The sequence below is a fragment of the Drosophila grimshawi genome, unplaced genomic scaffold (genome assembly GCF_018153295.1).
Source record: "Drosophila grimshawi isolate 15287-2541.00 unplaced genomic scaffold, ASM1815329v1 contig_1367, whole genome shotgun sequence".
Taxonomy (NCBI): Eukaryota; Metazoa; Arthropoda; class Insecta; order Diptera; family Drosophilidae; genus Drosophila; species Drosophila grimshawi.
In genome coordinates, this window is record NW_025062889.1 from 11264675 (window position 1) to 11285173 (window position 20499).

The 20499-nt window shown below is 38.5% G+C and overlaps 1 protein-coding gene across 1 annotated transcript in view; it reads left to right on the plus strand.

The window, feature by feature from the left end:
• The first annotated feature begins 584 nt into the window (after positions 1–584).
• LOC6559546 (homeobox protein invected) overlaps positions 585–20499 on the plus strand; it is a 45255-nt gene continuing 25340 nt past the window's right edge. Inside the window, exons 1-2 of the mRNA XM_032735366.2 lie at positions 585–1746; positions 1885–2465. Coding sequence (XP_032591257.2) covers positions 881–1746; positions 1885–2465 — 1447 coding nt within the window. The 5' untranslated portion in view covers positions 585–880. The remainder of the gene's footprint in view (positions 1747–1884; positions 2466–20499) is intronic.

The window sequence follows — 20499 nt, forward strand, 5'->3', positions numbered from 1 at the left end:
GTCTGTCTGTCTGCCCGTCCGTCTGCCTGTCGAGTAAAAGGACTGCAGATGCGCAGCCACAAGCCCCCAGAAACTTATGTACATTTGGAGATTTACGACTTAAATGCTGCAGCGCATAATCAAAAAGACAAGGCGCAGATGGAGCTGAAGCTGTAGCAGTGGCTGTGGCTGAGGCAGCGACGCTAGCCGTGCACTTAATTAACAAATATACAAACACTTAACATAACCTCAACTGACAGCCAGCCCAGGCACTGGCAAAGGCAAACGCAAAGGCCAACTCAATGCGTGAGCGAGACAACGCTAGTGTACTGTAAAATGCCTCACACCCTTTGGCGCACAGCGTGTGGAGGCTCGCCGCTCATTGGATATTCGAAATTGTGAGAGAGCAGCGAAAAAGAGAGCGCACGAACAGCGACTGCTGTTTGTGTGTGTGTGTTGTGTATATTTTGTTCTTATTGCCGTTCCGGTTTTTGTTCGTTAACTGGGCGGCTGCTCCGCTCTTGCGCTCACAGTTGCGCCGTCTCGTTTAGTTGCAAGTTCGCGGGAGCTTCAGTTGGTTCAGCTGACTGGCAGAGCGCACGTAACGGAAAAAACCGGGCCGAGAGATTTTTATTGCTTTTGCTTTTGCTTTTAATAGTTTATCTTTGGTTTATATGTACACATATTGAAAAGACCACAGGCAACGCGTGTGTATATGTGTGTGTGAGCGCCATCTAGCGGCGAGACGCAACAAATAGCGTTTTATTTGCGGTGCGTTGTGTGAACCAATTGTGAATTCTAAAAAAAAAAAAACAGCACAAAAAGAAAAATACACAAAAAAAAAGAAGTTTTAAAAATGCCGACGGCTTTGCAGCCGCTTGTCTAAAAACTGGCTACACTTATGTCCACGCTGGCCAGCAGTCGCCATCCGACGCTGAATCTGAATCTGAATCGGAGTCTGACACCAAAGCGAAGTATCGAGAATCAGAGAGTTGAATCCCAATTGGCGGATCAGCAGCCGGGATCCGGTTCAATGCATCCCGATTGCCTGCCACTGCCGCTGGATCCGCTGGATCCGGGTGTTCCCGGCAGTCACGGCAGCAGTCCGCAGCTCCAGAAACCCAACGCTGGCGACGAGGATGCGAGTTCCGCCTGTGATGATGCTGATGACGATGATGAGGAGCATCTGGTGAACATTTTGGATGACGATCATGGGGATAACAATGACGATATGATGGAGGAGGAACTGGAGGAGGATTGCGAGGAGGAGTGCGATGATGCCGCCAGCTGTTGCAGTGAGAATAGCGTGTTGAGCGTCGGCCAAGAACAGTCGCAGGTGGCAGCTGCCCAGGCCAGGCAGCGATTGCTAATGTCGCAACTCTATCGACCGTCGGCATTTAGCAGCGTGTCCGCTGCTGGCCAGCCCATTGAGGAGGATCCCGGTGATCCTGTGATAATTGCACCCGCCAGCTTCCAGGAGGAATTCCTACGCAAATCCCAACTCTACGCCGAGGAGCTAATGAAGCAGCAGATGCAACTGATGGCGGCGGCGAGAGTGAATGCTCTAACTGCAGCAGTGATGCCGCTGGGCGGTCTGCGTCCCGGTCCCAAAATGACGCAACAGTTGCAAATGGCTGCAGCGGCAGCGGCGGCGGCTGCAATGCGACCCACAACCGGACAGGATGCACTTGCTCAGCTAACGGCGACGGCGTTGGGCATTGCACCACCCACTCCGCCCCATCATCCGCATCAGTTGTTGATGCAACAGCCTCACAATCCCTACCAGACACAGCAGCAGCAGCAGCATCTGCCACACTCTCCCCATCATCAGCTCCATCAACAGCTGCAGCAGCAGCAGCAACAGCAGCAACACACCAATCACTACAACAACAACAACAGCATCAGCAATAGCAACAACAACAACAACAATCTAAACAACAACCACAACCTAAACAACAATGAGAATCTGCACGAGCGAGCTTTGAAATTCAGCATTGATAATATTTTGAAGGCGGATTTTGGTTCGCGGTTGCAGCAACGTTTGGCGGCAAGTGGTGCAGCTGCAGCTGCAGCAGCGGCGGCGGCAGCAATAAGCTCCGCTCAGTTGAAGGCGCCGCGTAAGACGCCAAAGCCTCTCAATCTCGCCCAGACTCAGTCGTCAGCTGGTGTCCAATTGCAGTTGCAGCTGCAGACGCAAACGCAGCCCAGTTTGAGTTTCTCCAGCAGCTTGGCCAATATCTGCAGCAATAGCAATGATTCCAATAGCACCGCCACCAGCAGCAGCACCAACAACAACAACAACAACAATCCGGCTGCTGTTGATCTGGTCAAGTCACCAAATGCCACATCGCCGGCGGATGCGGCGAACGGGAGTAAATCGAACGAGGATCAAGGAGCAACAGCCACATCCACTTCGACCAGTTCCACGCCCATTGTGTGGCCGGCATGGGTCTACTGCACCCGCTACAGTGATCGCCCCAGCTCAGGTGAGTCTCCCCGAAGAAAAACACGGATAACTCTAGAAGAGATTAGCTTGTGATTTCCTTGATTTAGTTGATGATTTCCCAGAAGTTCACTTTCTTTCAGTTTTGGGAATATCTAATAAATATTTTTGAAAATATTAAAAATATTTAAAAAATATATTGAGAGAACAATAAAATAGAATATAGAATCTAAAAACAATTGGAACTCAATTTATAGTGACAGAAAGCCCGACTTAGGAATATATATATGATAATTATTCATTTAACTATTGTATAAATATATAATTATTAAGTTAAACAAAAGAATTAGAATAGTCATAGAAGAAAGAAACTGCTAAGCAGCTAGGACAAGCAATCTATTGAAGATTATCTGAAAATGAGCAAAAACTCTCTGAGGATTTTGACAGACTTCCCGACGGAACATTCCAAATATCGACAATATCGACACAACCTACAAAAAGTGGGAAGTCTTTGAAGAGATGTTAAATTATAATTATTATTTACTCTTCATTTACGACGATGGCAATGTTCCAAAAAAACCTAAACAACTCCAAAATTTTTGATATGAAATGAAAGTAATTAAAAGATCTTTCCAAAAAGTATAAGCTTATATGTGTAGTCATAAATAGATATAAATAAAAGCTACGAATTAATAATGCGTTATAGAAAATATAATATATATAGTTTTATATACAACTCTTATATATCTTATAAATAATATAACAGCTTTTTCACATTAATCTGAACGAATAATTGCAATAATACGAAAGACACCAAGTTAGACTCTAAATCGAAGCTAGCTTTCTGTGTAAAGTTCTTAACAAAAAGAAATATATAATATATTATTTAATATTTAAATATTTGCACATTTTTGACAACTTTGAATGGGAAATCTCAACTACGACATACATTTAAGCACATAACTCTAATCGGTAGTTTTATAGTTCGAGAAACGCTTATAATTTCTGCAAGGAATACGGAAAGATAGCCGGAGACGGGCAGAGTGTGTTGAGTGGGTAGTGTTGAGTGGTTGACTAGTTGAGTGGTTGAGTGGCTCGTAAACAGTTGAGCAAACAAGCTGGCAACCACAGAGCACCACACTTCACTCTTCACTCTTCGTTCAGACAACGGCGTCAATCTGCAGCTCATTAGTTTTAGCAACCACCACCAAAAGCAAAAAAGGGCAACACACACACACACCACACACACACACACACACACATACACCACACGAGCGCACCCTCAACCCTAAAAACATCCACTTGCCATATCCACACTCGCACTCACACTCGCACTCACATTCACATTCACAGGCACTCATGAAGTGTCTGCTCGAGTGGTTTTTATGTCCTTATGGCTTATGTAACATAACTTAAGCTCATTATGCGCGTGCCTCTCACTCTTACCCACTCTCCCTTTCTCTCTCTCTCTCACTCAGTGTGTGTGCGTGTGTAGCAGCCATCTACCCCACCCCCCTTGGCTGAACAATCATGGCACTCATGAATTTAGTTAATGCCACCGCAGGGAATTTTTGGTAATCGTTTTGCCTAATAATTTGATGTGGCCAACCACGAGAGGAAAACCCAAAAACAAAACAGAAAAAAAACTGGGGATCTTTGTGGAATTTGTAGGGTTGTTCGAATTTTGTGCTTGTCAACTTTGTTGACTATTCGAATTATCCCAAAAAGAAATAAAGATAAATACAAATTTCAAGTGGGCGTCGCAATAATATCTGGTAATAAGCTGTTTAATATCTGTGTTCACATTCTTGGTATAATCAACTAATAATAACTGATAATACCTTTTTCTATATTAAAATTTTAATAATTCCTAATAAAATGTTGGACAAACAATACATTTGTGCAATCAGAAAGTAACTTTATTTGATTATTTAAAAAAATTAACTGCCCCATTTGCAGTCACTTAAATAATAAATTATTAATAATTATTTATTTCTCTTTGTTAATAAAATTGGTAATTAAAGAGAATAACAGTATGTTCAACAATATATTTATGTTCAATTCATGTTTATATTTTGAAAAGATTCTTCTACGAGCATTGAGCTTGATCTTTCAGCTTCTCTTTATCAATCTTAATCGTTATTTAATTCAATTCTTTACACATTCTTTTGCAATTTTCTAAAATTGTGCAATTTTGTTAGACTTTCGTTAACAAATTTCAATTTGAAACTAAGTCTACAAATGTGAATCGAAACTTTACATTTGATTGGATGACCTTATTAGACTTTTAGTTATGCATGAACAAAAAGATATTATGTGGGCTGCACCACTTCGTTTACTTAAAGATGACCACGCCCTTTTATAGTATATTATAGTTATTAACAAAAGGGGTAGTCTCACTTTTTTTTCTCTACATATTACTTATGATAGTTATGATGATTAGTGTCAGCTATTTGCTTATTGAACTGATTAAACTCGGGTAAACATTTGAGTAATCATTGAGCGATCTCCGTTGTCAGTCAACTGAATCGGACTACATCTACTACCTGCTCCCCTCTCACTACCCCCCTCCTACGTCACTGCATTCCTCTGCTTTACTCATTTACTCATTCATTTCAAGCTGGCATCCAAAAAAAAAGATTTGAGTGCATAAATCTACGCTTTTTGGGTGGGTTTGTCGCGCTCGCTAATTAACCAGAAAACGAAACGATTTTTTGGGTTTTTTTTTTTTTACTTTTTCGTTTGGTTTGTTATTTTTCTCTACCATTTTGTGGCAGTCGTCTTTTTCCGACTTCGTTTTTTTTTTTTTTGGTTTTTTTGAGGTGTGTTTATTGTAAAAAAATGTATTATGCATGTTTGTTATTGTTGTTGTTGTTGTTGTTGATCACTTTTATAAATTTAGCGTGACTAAAACGAGATCTCGATCGCACTGCTGCATGGCTCCATAATTTGAATGAATGTTGTAGGCGATGGCGTCGAATGGAGTCGGAGTTGGAGTTGGAGTTGGAGTTTTAAGCTTGCAGTTGGAGCTGGTTTGGGCCTGGTTTGTAGAGCTCTGTTCAGCTGCAACAAATGATTTACCGTGAGATTTGCTTCACAGCAATCAAAACAAACAACTACAACAACAAATGAAACAGCAACAACAACAACTACAACAACAATAAACACACTCGTATCAACATTTAAATGCACACGAAATACCCAAATAAAAGTCATAAATTTAGTGCTTTTGAAAAATTGCCATGACTACGACAAGAAAAATTATTAAATTTTATTAAAAGGTGTTAATTTGACAAATTAATGCGACATGCTAGCGACTGTGTCTCTGTGTGTGTTTCTCTGTGTGTGTGTGTGTGTGTTGGAGTGTGTATTCGTGTGTGTATTTCTCTATTCGTCGCTGTGAGTTGGATTAGCATTTTGACAAGTTGCATTTGATAAACTCGACACTTTGAAAAATTGCACAAGTAATTAAATATAGAAATATATAGTATAAACTATAAGCCAAGAGTTGTTGTACTGACTGTAGTCATATTATTATACTCTGCATTAATGAACATGTGTGAAATGGGTATAATTAAGTCGTGTAAAATTATGTAACATCTCCGACCACAGAGTGATTCTTGAGCTAGGCAGTTCTTCCAGTTCCAATTCTATTTATAATAAATATTCATTACTCTAACAATATTTTCATTCTGCAATCAAACACTCTACTTTATAATAATTTAGATCAGTTTTGTTCTTGTATATTCAAGCTCAGAATAATATATAATTTGATCATCTTACAACAGTTGCTTGAAAACTTATTTACTTATTTATAAAAACTAACCACAAGCATTTATCGCTCAAGTAAGTTATGAGTATAATCATTGGCTGTGGTTATTCTTTTTGATGTGCAGCTGATCAGAAATATGTTGCTAAATTGATTATAAAATGCGCCCAGAATTATATTGTTAACTTGAGTAGAACTACTTGTATAGGGTATTTAAATAGCTACTCTGTGCTGTCAACACACACTTTAAACGCTGCTCGCTGTGGCAGCTGCTGTGGCCAATTGCAAACTGAGCAACTGAGAAACAGTTAACAAATTCGATAAACTCCGGCAACAGCAACTCCGTCAATTTTCGCATTTAAAGTCCGGCACTTGGCGCTCATTTAACCGGTAGCCTCAGTCAGTGAGCAGCCAGTCTGCAACCTCAGTAGCCGCGGAGTCTCTGAGCGGATCGCCACTGAACCATTAAGTAATTTTCAATTTGCCCACAACGACCAAACCAAGAACAACCACAACAACAGCAACAGCAACAACAAACAAAAAGCAACGGCTGCCAACAACAATGACAACATAAACAAACGAATTTCAATTACCCATCAGAAGACTTGGCCTGCAATTACCTACCCCGCCAATCCACCAGTTCCCCCTAACTTGCCCCATGCCAGCCCCCATCTCGCTGAGTTTTCCTGCCTCAAGAATTTTCTGCGCAACGCAGCTGAAAATTACTTGAAAGTTTTTCGCTTTGCGCATTTCTCTATGGAAAATTTGCTTAGACAATTGGCTCTCCCCTCCCCCCCAAGCTCAAACGAATTGCCAGATGCAAACATGAAAATAAAGAGAGAGAGAGAGAGCGAGAGAGAGAGAGAGAAAAGCAGAACATCAAACAAAAGAAGCAGCGATTTCCATTTGCCATTTCTTTTATTTAACGAACTGTTTTCCGTAGCCTATAAAAATACCTCGTTTATCACCAATTTTGTCGTAGTTCAGATAGAGAAATACTTGTAGAAGACTCCTAGGCAAGCAGAGTATTATACAATCCATGCAGATTTATCTGTCAATCTAAAAATATGATTTACTTGTAGTCCGATATTGAAAGCATATTTAGCAAATCAGTTTTTCTAACAAAAAATCATATTTCGGCCGATCGTTGCTAAGACAGCTATATGATATAGTGTTCCGATCCGGCTAGGTTTGTCATATATTTATTGCCTGCAGCAGATGGATTTTTAAAGAATTTTTCATACTTCAAGAACAATATTTTAAAACCAATTTTGTTTACAAATTGAAGGAGCAAAGATTGTAATTTTTTCTCTGAGTGTAGATGCATTCGCTGTTCGCTACTTATAGTGATTATGATTGAGCATCGATTTAGGCGTCGCCCGTCAGCTGGTCGCCATCTAAGAATCGATTGGATTTGATGCTCCTCCTTTGCCTTTATTTTTGTTGTTGCTATAGAAGTGGAATGAATGCTCAATGCTTCAATGCATACGGCATCAATAAGTGGCGCCTAGCAGCAATTTGCAACCTACTTGCAACATATTTAGCATGTGCCTGCAATTGTGGCAGTCGAGTCGAAGTACGTAACAACAACTAATTGGCCACGGAACGTGACCAACTACTGCCTCTATGACTCTATTAAGGCCAACAAATGGCTAAACTGGGGAAATAATCAATAGTTGTTGTTGCCAGCTACTTAATGTTTTCTTTGAGTGTATGCCGATGATTGGAATTCTAAGGAATGAAAATTGAACTGCAGCTGTACAGTATTGATTTCAAAAATTGGTTCAGTTTGGCTCTAGAAAATGATTGTCTATTCAAGTTGACACCATTTAAAATGTCTATAATTATATTATTATATTCAATTGATTTATTTTAACTATGCCAACTGCGGCTTTAACTTCATTGATTGTCAATTCAAGCACAGAGAATCACTTTAAAATTGATTTCGCTTTCCGTTTGTAGGACAAGTCAACGGGGACCACCCAACTAGAAGTCAATTTGCGTTTGAAACGACATAAAACTAAACACAACTACAACGACAACTACAACAACCAGCAGTAACAACAACAGCAACAACAACAGCAACAACAGCAACAGCAACAGCGACAACGAGAGCAACACTCGCACAACACACAACAATAATAGTTGGGCCTTTAGCATGTTTATGACCCAAATGCATACATAAATATGAATATGAATATGAATATGAATGTGAATATGAATATGAATACGAAGCTATCACGTCACATGATAATCACGATATGGCCATAGTTGAGAACTCCTCCGTTGCCCTACAGGCCAAATTGAGCCATTGCTGGAAGTAACTTGCAACTAATGTTTTTATTGTTGCTGTTGTATGTTGTTGCTGTTGTCGTTGTTGTTGTTCTTATGTGGAAATATTGCGCGTTTCCTGGGGAATGCGAAAAGCATTCAAAACTCAACACCTGCTTTGAAATTTGTCCGACTGCGAATGTGAATATGAATATGTATATCGAAACGAATGGAAAACGAGTAGAACGAATACCAAATGCTCTCTCCAGCTGCGTACCTCTATCTATCTCCCTCTTTGTCCGTCAGTTCTCTCTAAACTTCTTGAATTTTATTTCAAGCACTCAAATTCATAAAATAAAACTAAATTACGAATAGAGCAAAAGTCAAATTCAAAATCGACGCGAATTTAATTTAATTAGAAGCTATTAATATAATATATTATTTAATAAATCGAATTAAATTGATTATTTTAGATATTTTGTTGAATTCTCTTTGTACTTATCTAAAGTACAGTTTGATTGATTTAAAAATAACTTATTTTTATTCAGGGTAATTTAAATACCAACTATAATTGCCACCCTGTTAGGAATTCAGTGTCAATGTTTTGATGTTACTCCTTTTTTTTGGAGTGTAGCTCGTGCTTAGAATAGACATAACTCAGCTCCTTTTTAGGGGTTAAACATGGCTCACAGCCATCGGCAATCAGCTGGGCGATTTATTAAGTGACAAAAATTAATTTCTACTGTTAAGTTATCGCAGCAGCGATGGCTGCAACAACAGCAACTGTAACTGCTGGCGCCTTTTAAGGCACAACTGCAACAGCAACAGCAACAACAACAATCGGCAGCAGCATCAGCAATGTGCCTCGTACTGGCAATAAAACTGTCGCGGCTTTCGGCCTGGCCAACAAACAGTTTACCCGTCCAAAACGAGACCATATCAGCTAAGCAAAAATGTCGTTTAAACTGTGCTGCTGACCGCATTTGGTTAATGCGATCTGTAAATGTTTGCTGTTTATTGTGGTAATGTTGCTGTTGTTAATGGTGTTTGCTGCTGCTGCTGCTGCTGCTGTTTATTGCGACTGTTTTTGATATGGCCTCAAATTGCTGGGTCGAGCAATTTGTTAATTACCCTGCAGTATACCCAGTAACTAATATTGAAAGAAACTGTCATCCTCTTTAACCCACTCACTTGTTTTAATACTTGAACTAAAAGTTTTATATACTGACTAATATTTCGTATTAAGAGGCATTATCTTTCCTTAACAATTTAGTGTAACAACTTATCGGATAAAAAAATATCTCTCTCAATTAATTGGGATTAAAATAGATGAAGATACTTTAATTTCTCCAGTTATTAAAATCCTATATAAATTATAAACGCCAATTTGAAGCCAATATATATTTAAACACACATTTATTTTGTATATATGTTTTTTATATATACACTTACAGGGTATTCTTAGCTGCCATCATACCAAGTCTAATATAATAAACGCCGTTGCTTTCATTGTATATATTTTTGGTGAATATGGCATTCATTCGGAAAATTTCACACTCAATGCGCTTTTGTTGGGTCCAAAAATGCCAGTGTTGATTTCGTTACGTTATGCGTAGTATTGCTACGTAATATGCGTAACAACATCATGATATACATAATAAAGAAGAAGAAAAAAACGCAGTAAAAATCCAAAAAGGGACCACCCAGCAAGCAAAACTGAGCTGGGCGAACTCGACTCAAAAGACAAGTTTCCGCATTTGGTTTTGTTGGTTTGTTGGCATATATAAAAATCATTTTTATAACTTCATTTGTGTTAATTTGGAAACGAGGCAGAGAAGGCTTTAAGAGATCGAGAGGCCGAAAGCCGTCGATATTTACAGCTGTCAAAATATTTTCTACAACCAAATGACTTCATTCATCAAAACACAATAACAACAAACAGAGACTTACTTGTATAATAATCGTGGAGCTGCCCAAAGTGGGCAGGGCAGGTATTTCACAGCATTGTTGTTGTTCTTCCATACGTATTTTTTACTCTGAGATACAAATGCGATCAATCTTTGGCACGAGGTGACTGACAGTCAGCCAAGTTATTCACTCACTCACTCAGTCAGTCAGTCAGTCAGTCAGTCAGTCAGTCAGTCGGACAGTCAGACGGCATAAACATGCATTAAAAGCCAAACGGGCAAACAAATAAACAAATAATCAAAATAAGCCTCATTATGACTGCAGACAGCAAGCGAATGCAACAACAACAAGAACAACAATAACAAATAAGCAACAAAAGAATTTATTGAAAACTAATTAAACTTGACGGCAGCCACAATTCATTTGTTTGTGGTCTTTTAATCGTTTATTTATTACGCCAGTTTCTGTATCTGTAGCTGTCACTGTATTTGAATCTGTATCTGTATCTATATCTGTATCTGTATCTGTATCTGTATCTGCAGCCCGTTAATGTATCTGTATCTGTACCCATCTGTGACAGCCACTGTTTGCCACTAACAATGAGCTCAGCTCTCAGATGAGCTGATTTGCAGCAGAACGTGCCCAGTTCTTGAGTTCTTCATTCTTCATTCCTCATTCTACAAGTATTTTCAATTTGTTTTCTAGATTTTACTCAACTAGCGGCTAATTTGTTTGGCTGTTAATTGCATTTAAGTGGTCTTAAATAGTAAGCAAAATAAATGGCATTCAATTTCTGTACTATCATAGATTCGACGACTGCAATAGTAGTTGAGATTAAAATCAATTACTTTAGTAATTAAATGGAATTAAAAGTGAACTCATTTTATAGTCTATTTAGTGTTTATGTTGTGTGTCATTCCTGACAGATCTCAACCGATTGATCGGTCTTTAATTACTCATCGGCTTAGGCCATCTTTCCTGATCAGCGTTAATTGAGGCACATAACTAACACCCCTTTTGTGGGGCATCATCTAGCCTAGTGCAACCTGTGAATGGATTTTTGTGGCTTTCGTTGACATTTTGAATGACCGATTCCGATTCTGATGCTGCTGTTGATGTTGTTGTTGTTGTTGATGTTGATGTGGTTGTCATACAGTTGACATGTCTGTTTGGATGGGGAAGCTTTGATTATTTTATGACAGTGAGTGACAGGGGCAGACATCTTATGCTTCTCCGAGAGAGAGAGAGAGAGAGTGTGAAACAGATATAATATCTGGATTGGCAAAAATGCTGGATACTCACACTCAGAATAAATATGATCTCTAAAATACATTTCTAAATATATATTTTAAAGTAAATGTGATTCATTTATAATTTTCAGAAAGACTTTACAGAAAACTTACTTCTAAAAAAACATACTTTAATTTTGAAAGTTTTCAGAAAGTTTTGTGTAAATTTCAAGAATCAACCGATTGTTTCTATGAAGGCTACATAATATAGTATTCCGATTCCGATGAGTCTTTCGCTCTTTCAAATTTATAATACTCCCTTTTCCCTTTCACAACTCACCTCTCTGAAAAATAAAGCAGCTCTTAAATACATCTGTAGATTTTTCAAGTTCTAGGTCATTTGTTTTTCCAAGTGCAGTCGCAGTCACAGCAGCCACTGACGCGTTGAGCGATGTCCAATGCTCGATTCTCAATTCTCGATTCTCGGTTCTCAATTCTCGATGCGTGTGTGTGGTCAACCGCATTTGTCAAGTTTAATTGGGAAGCGAGCTGGGCTTTTGTGACGGTTCCTCTTTTGGGGCCTTTTGGGCTTTGGTTTCACTTTTGTTGAATGCTTTGCATAGCACAGCTATGCCCACTTGCCCCCCTGCACTTATCCGACATATGTTGGCGTCGGCGTCTTGGCTTGCTTATTGTTTGTTTATTACTTGTTTCGCTTTAATTACATGTTCGTGATGATCAAGCATGCTGAAGGTGAAGAAGCACAAGGAGGAGGATGAGATGGAGGAGGAGGAGGAGGTGCAGATGGAGTCGAACTGGGGGCACTCTGTGTGTGTCTGTGTTCGTCTCTGAGCATGGCGGCCCGCAGTAAAACCGATAGTCACACTTATTGGAATTACTGCTTCATTATGATCATGTGAAACGATTTCAGTGCTCCTCCGACTTTGACTCCGATTCCGATTCCGAATTGGTGTTGCTGCGAGTGTTCGGAGTTTTTCGAGCTGGCCAACTCATAATCTCTTGACTGACACTCGAGTACCCATTCAAATGATCTTCAGGCCAAGACAAGCCAGCAAATTCAAATCAGCTGCTCTCCGATTAGTGAGAAACAAAAGATACAATTCGATGCGATGCGATGCTATGCGATGCGTTGGGCTTCAGCCCACGAGAAACGGGTTCAAAACGCTGTTTTTTTTTGTTTTGTAGTTGAAGCCAAAAAAAAAAAAAAAAAAAACGTTAAGAAACCAAAGCGGAGAGCTTAAGTTGTGCTCCAAAAACTGATCCACAAACAGTGTTGCCATCATGCGTTGAGTGCTGTGTAAATATTCAGATTGTGTGGCGCATGATAATTGAGAGATTCTAAGTCCTCACTTCTCGGAAATAATAATAAGGCCCAAGTGCCGCTAAAGCAGGCGCCAATCATCTCAAGCTGCTGGTGTTTCGCTGGGAGTCGAGCACAGTTTGCATTTTCAAGCTCAATCAAGACACAAACAACAACAACAAAACAATGAATGTAAATTAAAATAGAGTCCATTATGCATAAGCTTAATGGCAACATTCTCATCTATTACTAACAAAAATAATGTAGCCATAGATAGTCTCTCTTAATAAGGCAATTTGTAAATGCGTGCAGCGGACAAAAGTGGCGAAAGCTAAATAAAAAGTGGCGCTTTAATCGAGAGACTCGTGTTATTTATTCCCACACACACACACAGCAAAACTCTAAGCGGCGTTTATCTTGGCCAGGCCCAAAACTAATTGGAAGGCAGAAAAGAGAAAAATGAGAGAAGGGGTGGGGGTGGGGGTGGGAGTGGGGGGAAAGGTGCTCATAATGTCAGGGTGCTATAATGCCGAGTCTGATGACTCAAGCAAGCAGGCTGGCGAAGTGTTCCCACAAGGCTATCAGCTATTGTCTAACTCGAATCTACTATATAGTCATAGTCATACATGCATGAGCTGCTCTATCTCTCTCTCTCACTCTGTGCCTCTGTGCCACATGTGGCAAGCTCTGGCTGTAGATTCTTGGGCGCATAATAAAATTAAGTCGATTTTGCTGCAGGCTGCCTGCTGCATGCCGCATGCTGCACAAGCTGCAATGCCTCTGGACTCCACTCCAATATAAATTCGCGCTGATGTTGCTGTTGCTGTTGTTGCTGTTGCTGCTGTTGTTGTTGTTGTTGTTTGGCTGGTGCCGCTGCTGACTGGGACCACCCAAGTTGACAGCGAACACGAACAGCGCTTAAGCGCTGTCCTCGCCAGCAAGAGACGTACTCTTCGGCTTGGACTTGGACTTGAACCCAGACTCTGACTCCGACTCCGTCTCCGTCTCCGTCTCAGACTCGCTGCAGCCAAGCAGAGCCAGTGAGGAGCCACTCTAATAAAGCTCGAATGCTTGCGGCTCGTCGTCTGCCCCGTCTCGACGCTGTTCCACTGCATACAAATAAATTTTATTAAGCAGTTAGAAACGAGCATTAATGAAATGCAGTTTTCAGTGGCTCCCCAAAAGGGGAGAAAGGAGGGGAGGAACCACCCGTCTACTGAAGCAGCACACTCAGCGAAAATAAATACTTTTTGATCTCCAATATTTAAATACTTATTTAATGAAATAATTTAATTATGCGGTCATATTAAAAAAGTGATTGATTTAAAAGTTTACTTTAAATGTTTCATAAGCCCTTAATCCTTGTAGAACATTTTTGTAATAAGTTACTTATGCAATATATTGAATTATAATTAAAATTAAATCCTGCTTGTAGCACAAATCTTTCGACAGCCATAACTTTATCAATATTGCTCTGACTTTCAAAAACCAGGTCTTTTTAATCACGATTTGATCTCCAGAATAAGACTGCATTCAAAGTTGGAAAAGTTATTCCGACTCGATTTTCAAGCTAAAATTAGACCTTCAAATAGAGCTTGTGGGATAAGTCAAAACTTTCCACAGCTTTAACTTTGTCCAAAGTAACTCGATTTTCAAAAAACAGTGTATTTTATTCTAGAAATATAAGTAGAAATACTACAAGAATAATACTGCCATATTCCGGCCCGATTTTCAAGCTAAAATTATATTCGATTTTCAAAAGTCTATGGAAAAGCTTTGATGTAACAAATTTTTGATGCACAAATTGCTCTATTTTTTCGCTGAGTGCAGCCAATAACTGCGAATGATGATCTCGCAGTGTTGTTCTTGTTTGCAGTTAGCCAAATAGATGGGTTACAGCTGAGAGCTGATGGAACGGGTGCTGTTGCAATTGTTGCTGCAGTAGTCACAGATGGCAGATAGAGAGAGAGAGAGAGAGAGAGAGAGAGAGAGAGAGAGAGAGGGAGAGGAAGAGGGAGAGAGAGAGAAGATGGAGCAAATGAGAGAAAGGGAAAGAGCAGTGCGACTCAGTTTGCTGTTGTCCTTAGCTGCTCCGAATGCTGCTGATATATATATACATATATATATATATATGTATGATATATATGATATGTCTGCCTGTGTGTCTGTCTGTCTGTCTGTCTGACTCTGCCTCCGATTGTTCGTGATCGTCGATGGTCATTGCGGCTTCATTGCGATTTATGTGCGTAATAATTGTGACAATCACAGCGACTCGACTTTGCTGCTGACATCTGACAATGCTGATGAAGATGATGATAATGATAATGATAATGCTGATGATGATGTTATGAGCACACTGTAATTAAATTGCATTCCTCGACTCAACGTATTAGTTTACTCATATATATATATAGGGGTTCACCCTAGTTCAATTGAGAGCCAAACGAAAGTTGAGCTGAAATTATGCAAAATAAATTGATTAAAATTATGATGAATGTTGAATAAATCTATTTGATGGATGAGAGCCAAAGATACTGTGACTGTGACTGCGACTGTGACTGCGACTGAGGCCACCCACATCAAATCAATCAGATCGATTGGTCTTTTTGAATAACTTATGTAATTTGTGAAAGTCTTGACATTAGAGTTGTATAAATATAAATAATGTGCCTAAGGCTTCAAGGCACTCATTAATATTGTGTGAAAAAAATGTATATTTTTAATTAATATGGCAATGGAAAATTTCGAACTTCAAGGGAATTTTTGTATAGCTTCACTTTTGACTCATTTTGCAGCCATACCTCAAAAACTTCTTAATTTGTTGTTGATAAATGCTATCGTTAAATTCTGGCAATGCAAATTGCTGATCTATTAGCTAAGATCTATTGTAGCACTCTGTCTGGAAATAAGCGTGATTTTTTGTTTTTTTTTTTTGTTTCAAATGAAATTAGTTGGAAAATTGAATTGGCAGTTACGCCTGCTCTCGACAACTTTAGAGCTCCATGGAGTCTGAAGTCTGTCTGAATGGCCTGAAGCAATTCCAAAGCAAAAACCTAATGCTGGCGCAGAGTTTTTGCTTTTGTTTTTTTTTTGTATTGATCTTGTTTTTGCCAGAAAACGGTGTCAATAAGATTGATGGCTTGAAGTCTGAAGTCCACAACTCTGAAATACATAATCTGAGACGCTGAGCGACACTGTGAGTAGCTCATAGATACAAGTTGCATTTGAAACTGGCTTGAGCTGAGAGTGAAGAGAGCACAACATCAACAAAGATTTCAGTATGGAAATTGCTCTAATATCTGAGTGTGTTTGTGTGTGTGTGTGGTGTGTGTGTGTGTGTGTGCGTCACTTAACTTTGGTGTCAGTCAGCTTGCGGCTGGAACTGGAGCTGGAGCTGGAGCTGGAGTTGGAGTTGGAGATGACGACGATGACGATGGTGGACCACACACGGGGCAAAATGTTGATTGCCGACTTGACTGACACTTTTTGATAAGTTGATTAAAATGTGTGTGTGTGTCTTTTTTTGTTTTGTTTTGTTTTGTTATTTTTTATACATATACGCTTGCTGTGCGAGTCGAGTGCATTGACATTGAGCTGATTTGATTGAGTGACTGAGTGACTGACTGACAGTCCAGTCGATATGGCCCTGCTCGTTTCTGTTCTGCTCTCTGCTCTTGGGCAGCTGTAAAACAATTCCACGCAGCGCTGCACAACTCACGGGCCCAATTAAACCAGATAGCTGCAATTGTCCTACACTCAGAGAAAAGCCACGCGGTGCTAATAAATTAGCTTGATGAGTAGATAAAAAGGGTATAATTAAGTTGTGCAAGAGTATTTAATAGGCAAAAGGAAGACTCTGCAAACATATGGTGTATATATATATATATATTGTTGAACAGCATCATTCTGTCTGTCTGTATGAATTCGTCGATCTCAGAGACTAATATGCGTAGACTAATATGCGTAGACTATCAGAGCTAGCTAGTTATCGTATGCCATATATAGATCAAGTTTATTATTATTTTATATCTGAAATTTATTGATAAAAATCGATTAATGATAGAAACAAATGTCTCAATTTTAAAGATATATTTTCGCAACATTGGAATGATAATAATTATATATATATAAAAATACACACACATATATACAAATATACACAAAAGCATTGATTGTTTTAGCTTTTGAATAGTTATAGACTTAAGTTCAGAGTATCTGCCAGTCGAGCTCACTCGACTGGAGCATTCTTGTGCATTTTTATAGATGTGTCGATGCTTTAGTTCCCAGAAGCAAAGCGAGTTCAATTAACGCGCGTTAAACGCTGCTGGCGATTAAAATCGCGCTGTCTTCTGGTGTAATGTATCTTTGCTGGTGTATCTTCTGTGTTCGGGTGTATCTCTGTGCAACCGATACTCAATTGCTTAATCAGAAACCTAATGCTGCCGCATGAGTGCATTTTATTTAGTTTATTTTGCCGCTGGTCATTAATTCGTATTTGGTTTGCTTCTGTTCTTCTCTCGTTACAGGTAATTGGCGCATTTCGAGGCTGCTCTACGAATTCGTTGATTCGTTAATTTACTTATTTAATTGTTAATGGTTAATTGTTGATTGTCGCTGAGCGTTCGACATCAATTAACTGTCCAACTTGGTCAGCAATACATAAACATTAACAAAAACAAACACAAACCGCAATCGGAACCCGATTTCAATTCCTATTCACTATGTAAGTAAGTTTCTGTGTGTATCTGTATCTGTATCTGTATCTGTATCTGTGCATCTGTATCTGAGCTCTGAGTTTGTTGCGGCAACATTTCAATTGCCATTTTAAAGGTTAAATTATTTTGTAGCTTATATTTGCTTATATTTGGTCTTAATTAATTGCAGTTGACTCTCTGCCTTAATTGGCCAACTCTCTGAGTTTTGGAATTCATTGTTTTTCGAGTATTTTTTGTATTTATTTTGTTTGGTTTTAGTTTTTTACACATGACTATAAAAAGTGGTCAAGTCGTGTAAATGTCAAAAAAAACAGCAGTCATTGCATAAAACAATCGAGACAATCAATTTGGTTAACCGCAAATCTTATCTTAGATATATATATATATATATATAATATATATGAATACGCATTTAGAAATGTGTGTGACGAGTGTGTGTGGATTGTGTGTAGCTGTGACAGTTGTCCAAAATCTGTTCTAAGTGCTGAGCTTGAGTTGGTTACAGTAAAGCGCCGCTAAGCAAAAACTTAACTGCTGCCTATAAAGATGAATCAGAGCAACTAATTTTGTAGATAGAAATTAGTAACTAAAAATCGTTTAATCGGTTAAGAATGTGTTTCTCACAATTATAGATACATATATATAAATACTTATGAATCATATAAATATTTGATTATATATATTCAAGGAAAGTGATTTGCAGTCGTTTATTTTTTGTAATTAGATACATGTTTTTACAAGTTTATTTACTAAAAGTAAATGCAACTTTTATAAAAAATACTATAATTCCATTTTATTAATTTCTATTTTAACCAATGTTGTCAGTAATGCTTTTTGCAGTTGCAATTTCTGCTTTAAATGCCAATTTATGTGTTTTGTTATTTCTGGCAAGCTTTGGTTGGATTTTTTGCTAGTCTTCACTGTAGTTGTGTGCAGTTGAATTATGCAAGAACATGTTGCTGACAAGGAACTGATTGTTCAATTAATATGATGCCGACAAACCGACAAAATGACAAAAAGAGGAAGAAAAAAAAAACATTCAACATAACTGAGGAGAAAAGCCCAGTTTCGAGTTGCGAGTCCAATCAGAAGAATGTTGCCCATTAACAAGTTGTCCCCAGAGTCAGCCGGTTTGGGTTTCGGTTTTTATTGTGTCCTGCAGAAAACATCTGCCTGAGTTGTGAGGCCGCCCAAGCCAGGATGAGGATGAGGATGTGGATGGATGAGGATGAGTTCTCCCAACTACCACTATTTTAAATAAACACACATTGGGGTAACTGGGACTCGAACTGAAACTAACAGCTTCCTGCTGCGAATATTTGCATTTATACATCGTAATCATATTTTTATTATTCGCAGTTAGTTTTTTTTTTTTTTTTTTTGTTGTTGTAGAATCGATGGGGAGCTTTTGAGCTGAAGTCGTGCAATTTAAATGATTTAACTGCCTTTGATTGAAACATTTCATTATCAAGGTAGTCAGCAGCAGCATATTTTGTGCTTCTTTTGTTGTTTTTTTTTTGGGGGGGATTTAAATAATTGGATATGCGTGTGGTACTCCGAGCTGATGGAGACAGACAGAGAGACAGACAGACAGACAGAGAGACAGACAGTCAGCTCCAGATTTCGACTGTGACGACGACGTTCATCTGCATTTTAGTTGACTTTCCGCTCAGTTAGTTGACTTGACTTTAAATTGAGCTAAATTGAGTTGAGTTCCTTGGCGCCTTTCAACTGCAACCTTATCCAACCATCTGCAGCTGGCCCAAGGTTTACCTACAATCCTCACTCCAACCCCTTGCCTCCTTTGTGGTTAATCTGTGCTTTTTTATTGCGTTCGATTTGCGGTTTTCAATCAAATGTATTTTAATTCGAGTCATCGTTTTGATTTTGCAGCAGTTCCCATTTGTGGTCTCCATCATACTAATTATAGATTAAGTTTAATGCAGATTGTTGTGGTAAGCTCACAATCTGCAAATGTACTTCCAATTAGTTGCAATGGGCCCATTTATAAGTCATCAATGGGAATGGGTTATTAACTCAACAGTGGAATATTAGGTTCATCATTTTAAATCATAGGTTTAGAAGAGGATAAAATAGAGCTCGGGGATATCTCTTTTTATCCCTAAGATCAGTGCAAACTAAGAGTTTTAGTTGAACTAAATACGAAATGTTAATCAAGCCACATTATTTGATTAATTTGCCTAACTCTAGATATAAATTACTAAACATGTACAACAATTTGTATTCATTTGCGTTTCGTGTTCTTCAAATTGCAATAAATGTTTAACGAGTATGCAAATTGAATAGATTTATAATTGAACATTTATGAAAAATAACAAACACAGCTCAAAATAATTGCAAAGCTGCTTTATTTATTTGGCTAATTAGAAAATATTATTATTTGTTTAAGTAGACGATTAAATATTTGAATATCTATCAAAGTTTCACACTGTTCAGTTGATGTTGTGATTAAGTTTCTTTTCTTGGCTTAACTTCCAAATGTGACTGTGAATTTTTGAATTTAATGGTTTCTTAGTTTTTGTTGTTATTTTATTGTATATAATTATAATGGCTTTTTAATGGGTCGTTACTCCGTTTTTATACCCATTAGAGGCTAAATTAATTAAGCTGTGAAGTTTTAAAAGCATTGAAGGAGATGAAGCAGCTTAGAATATATATCTTGTGATCAATATAACTCGCTGAGTCGATAAAAAATGAAGAATGAGTTCTGAGAATTGTATTTTATTTAATAAAATTTCCTCACCAAACTTTATTTAGGAAAAATCATCAAAATCAAAGCTATATTATATAGCTGCCATAGGCACAATTGTTTCAAATTTGAGTTCTTTTGTGAAAACTAATTT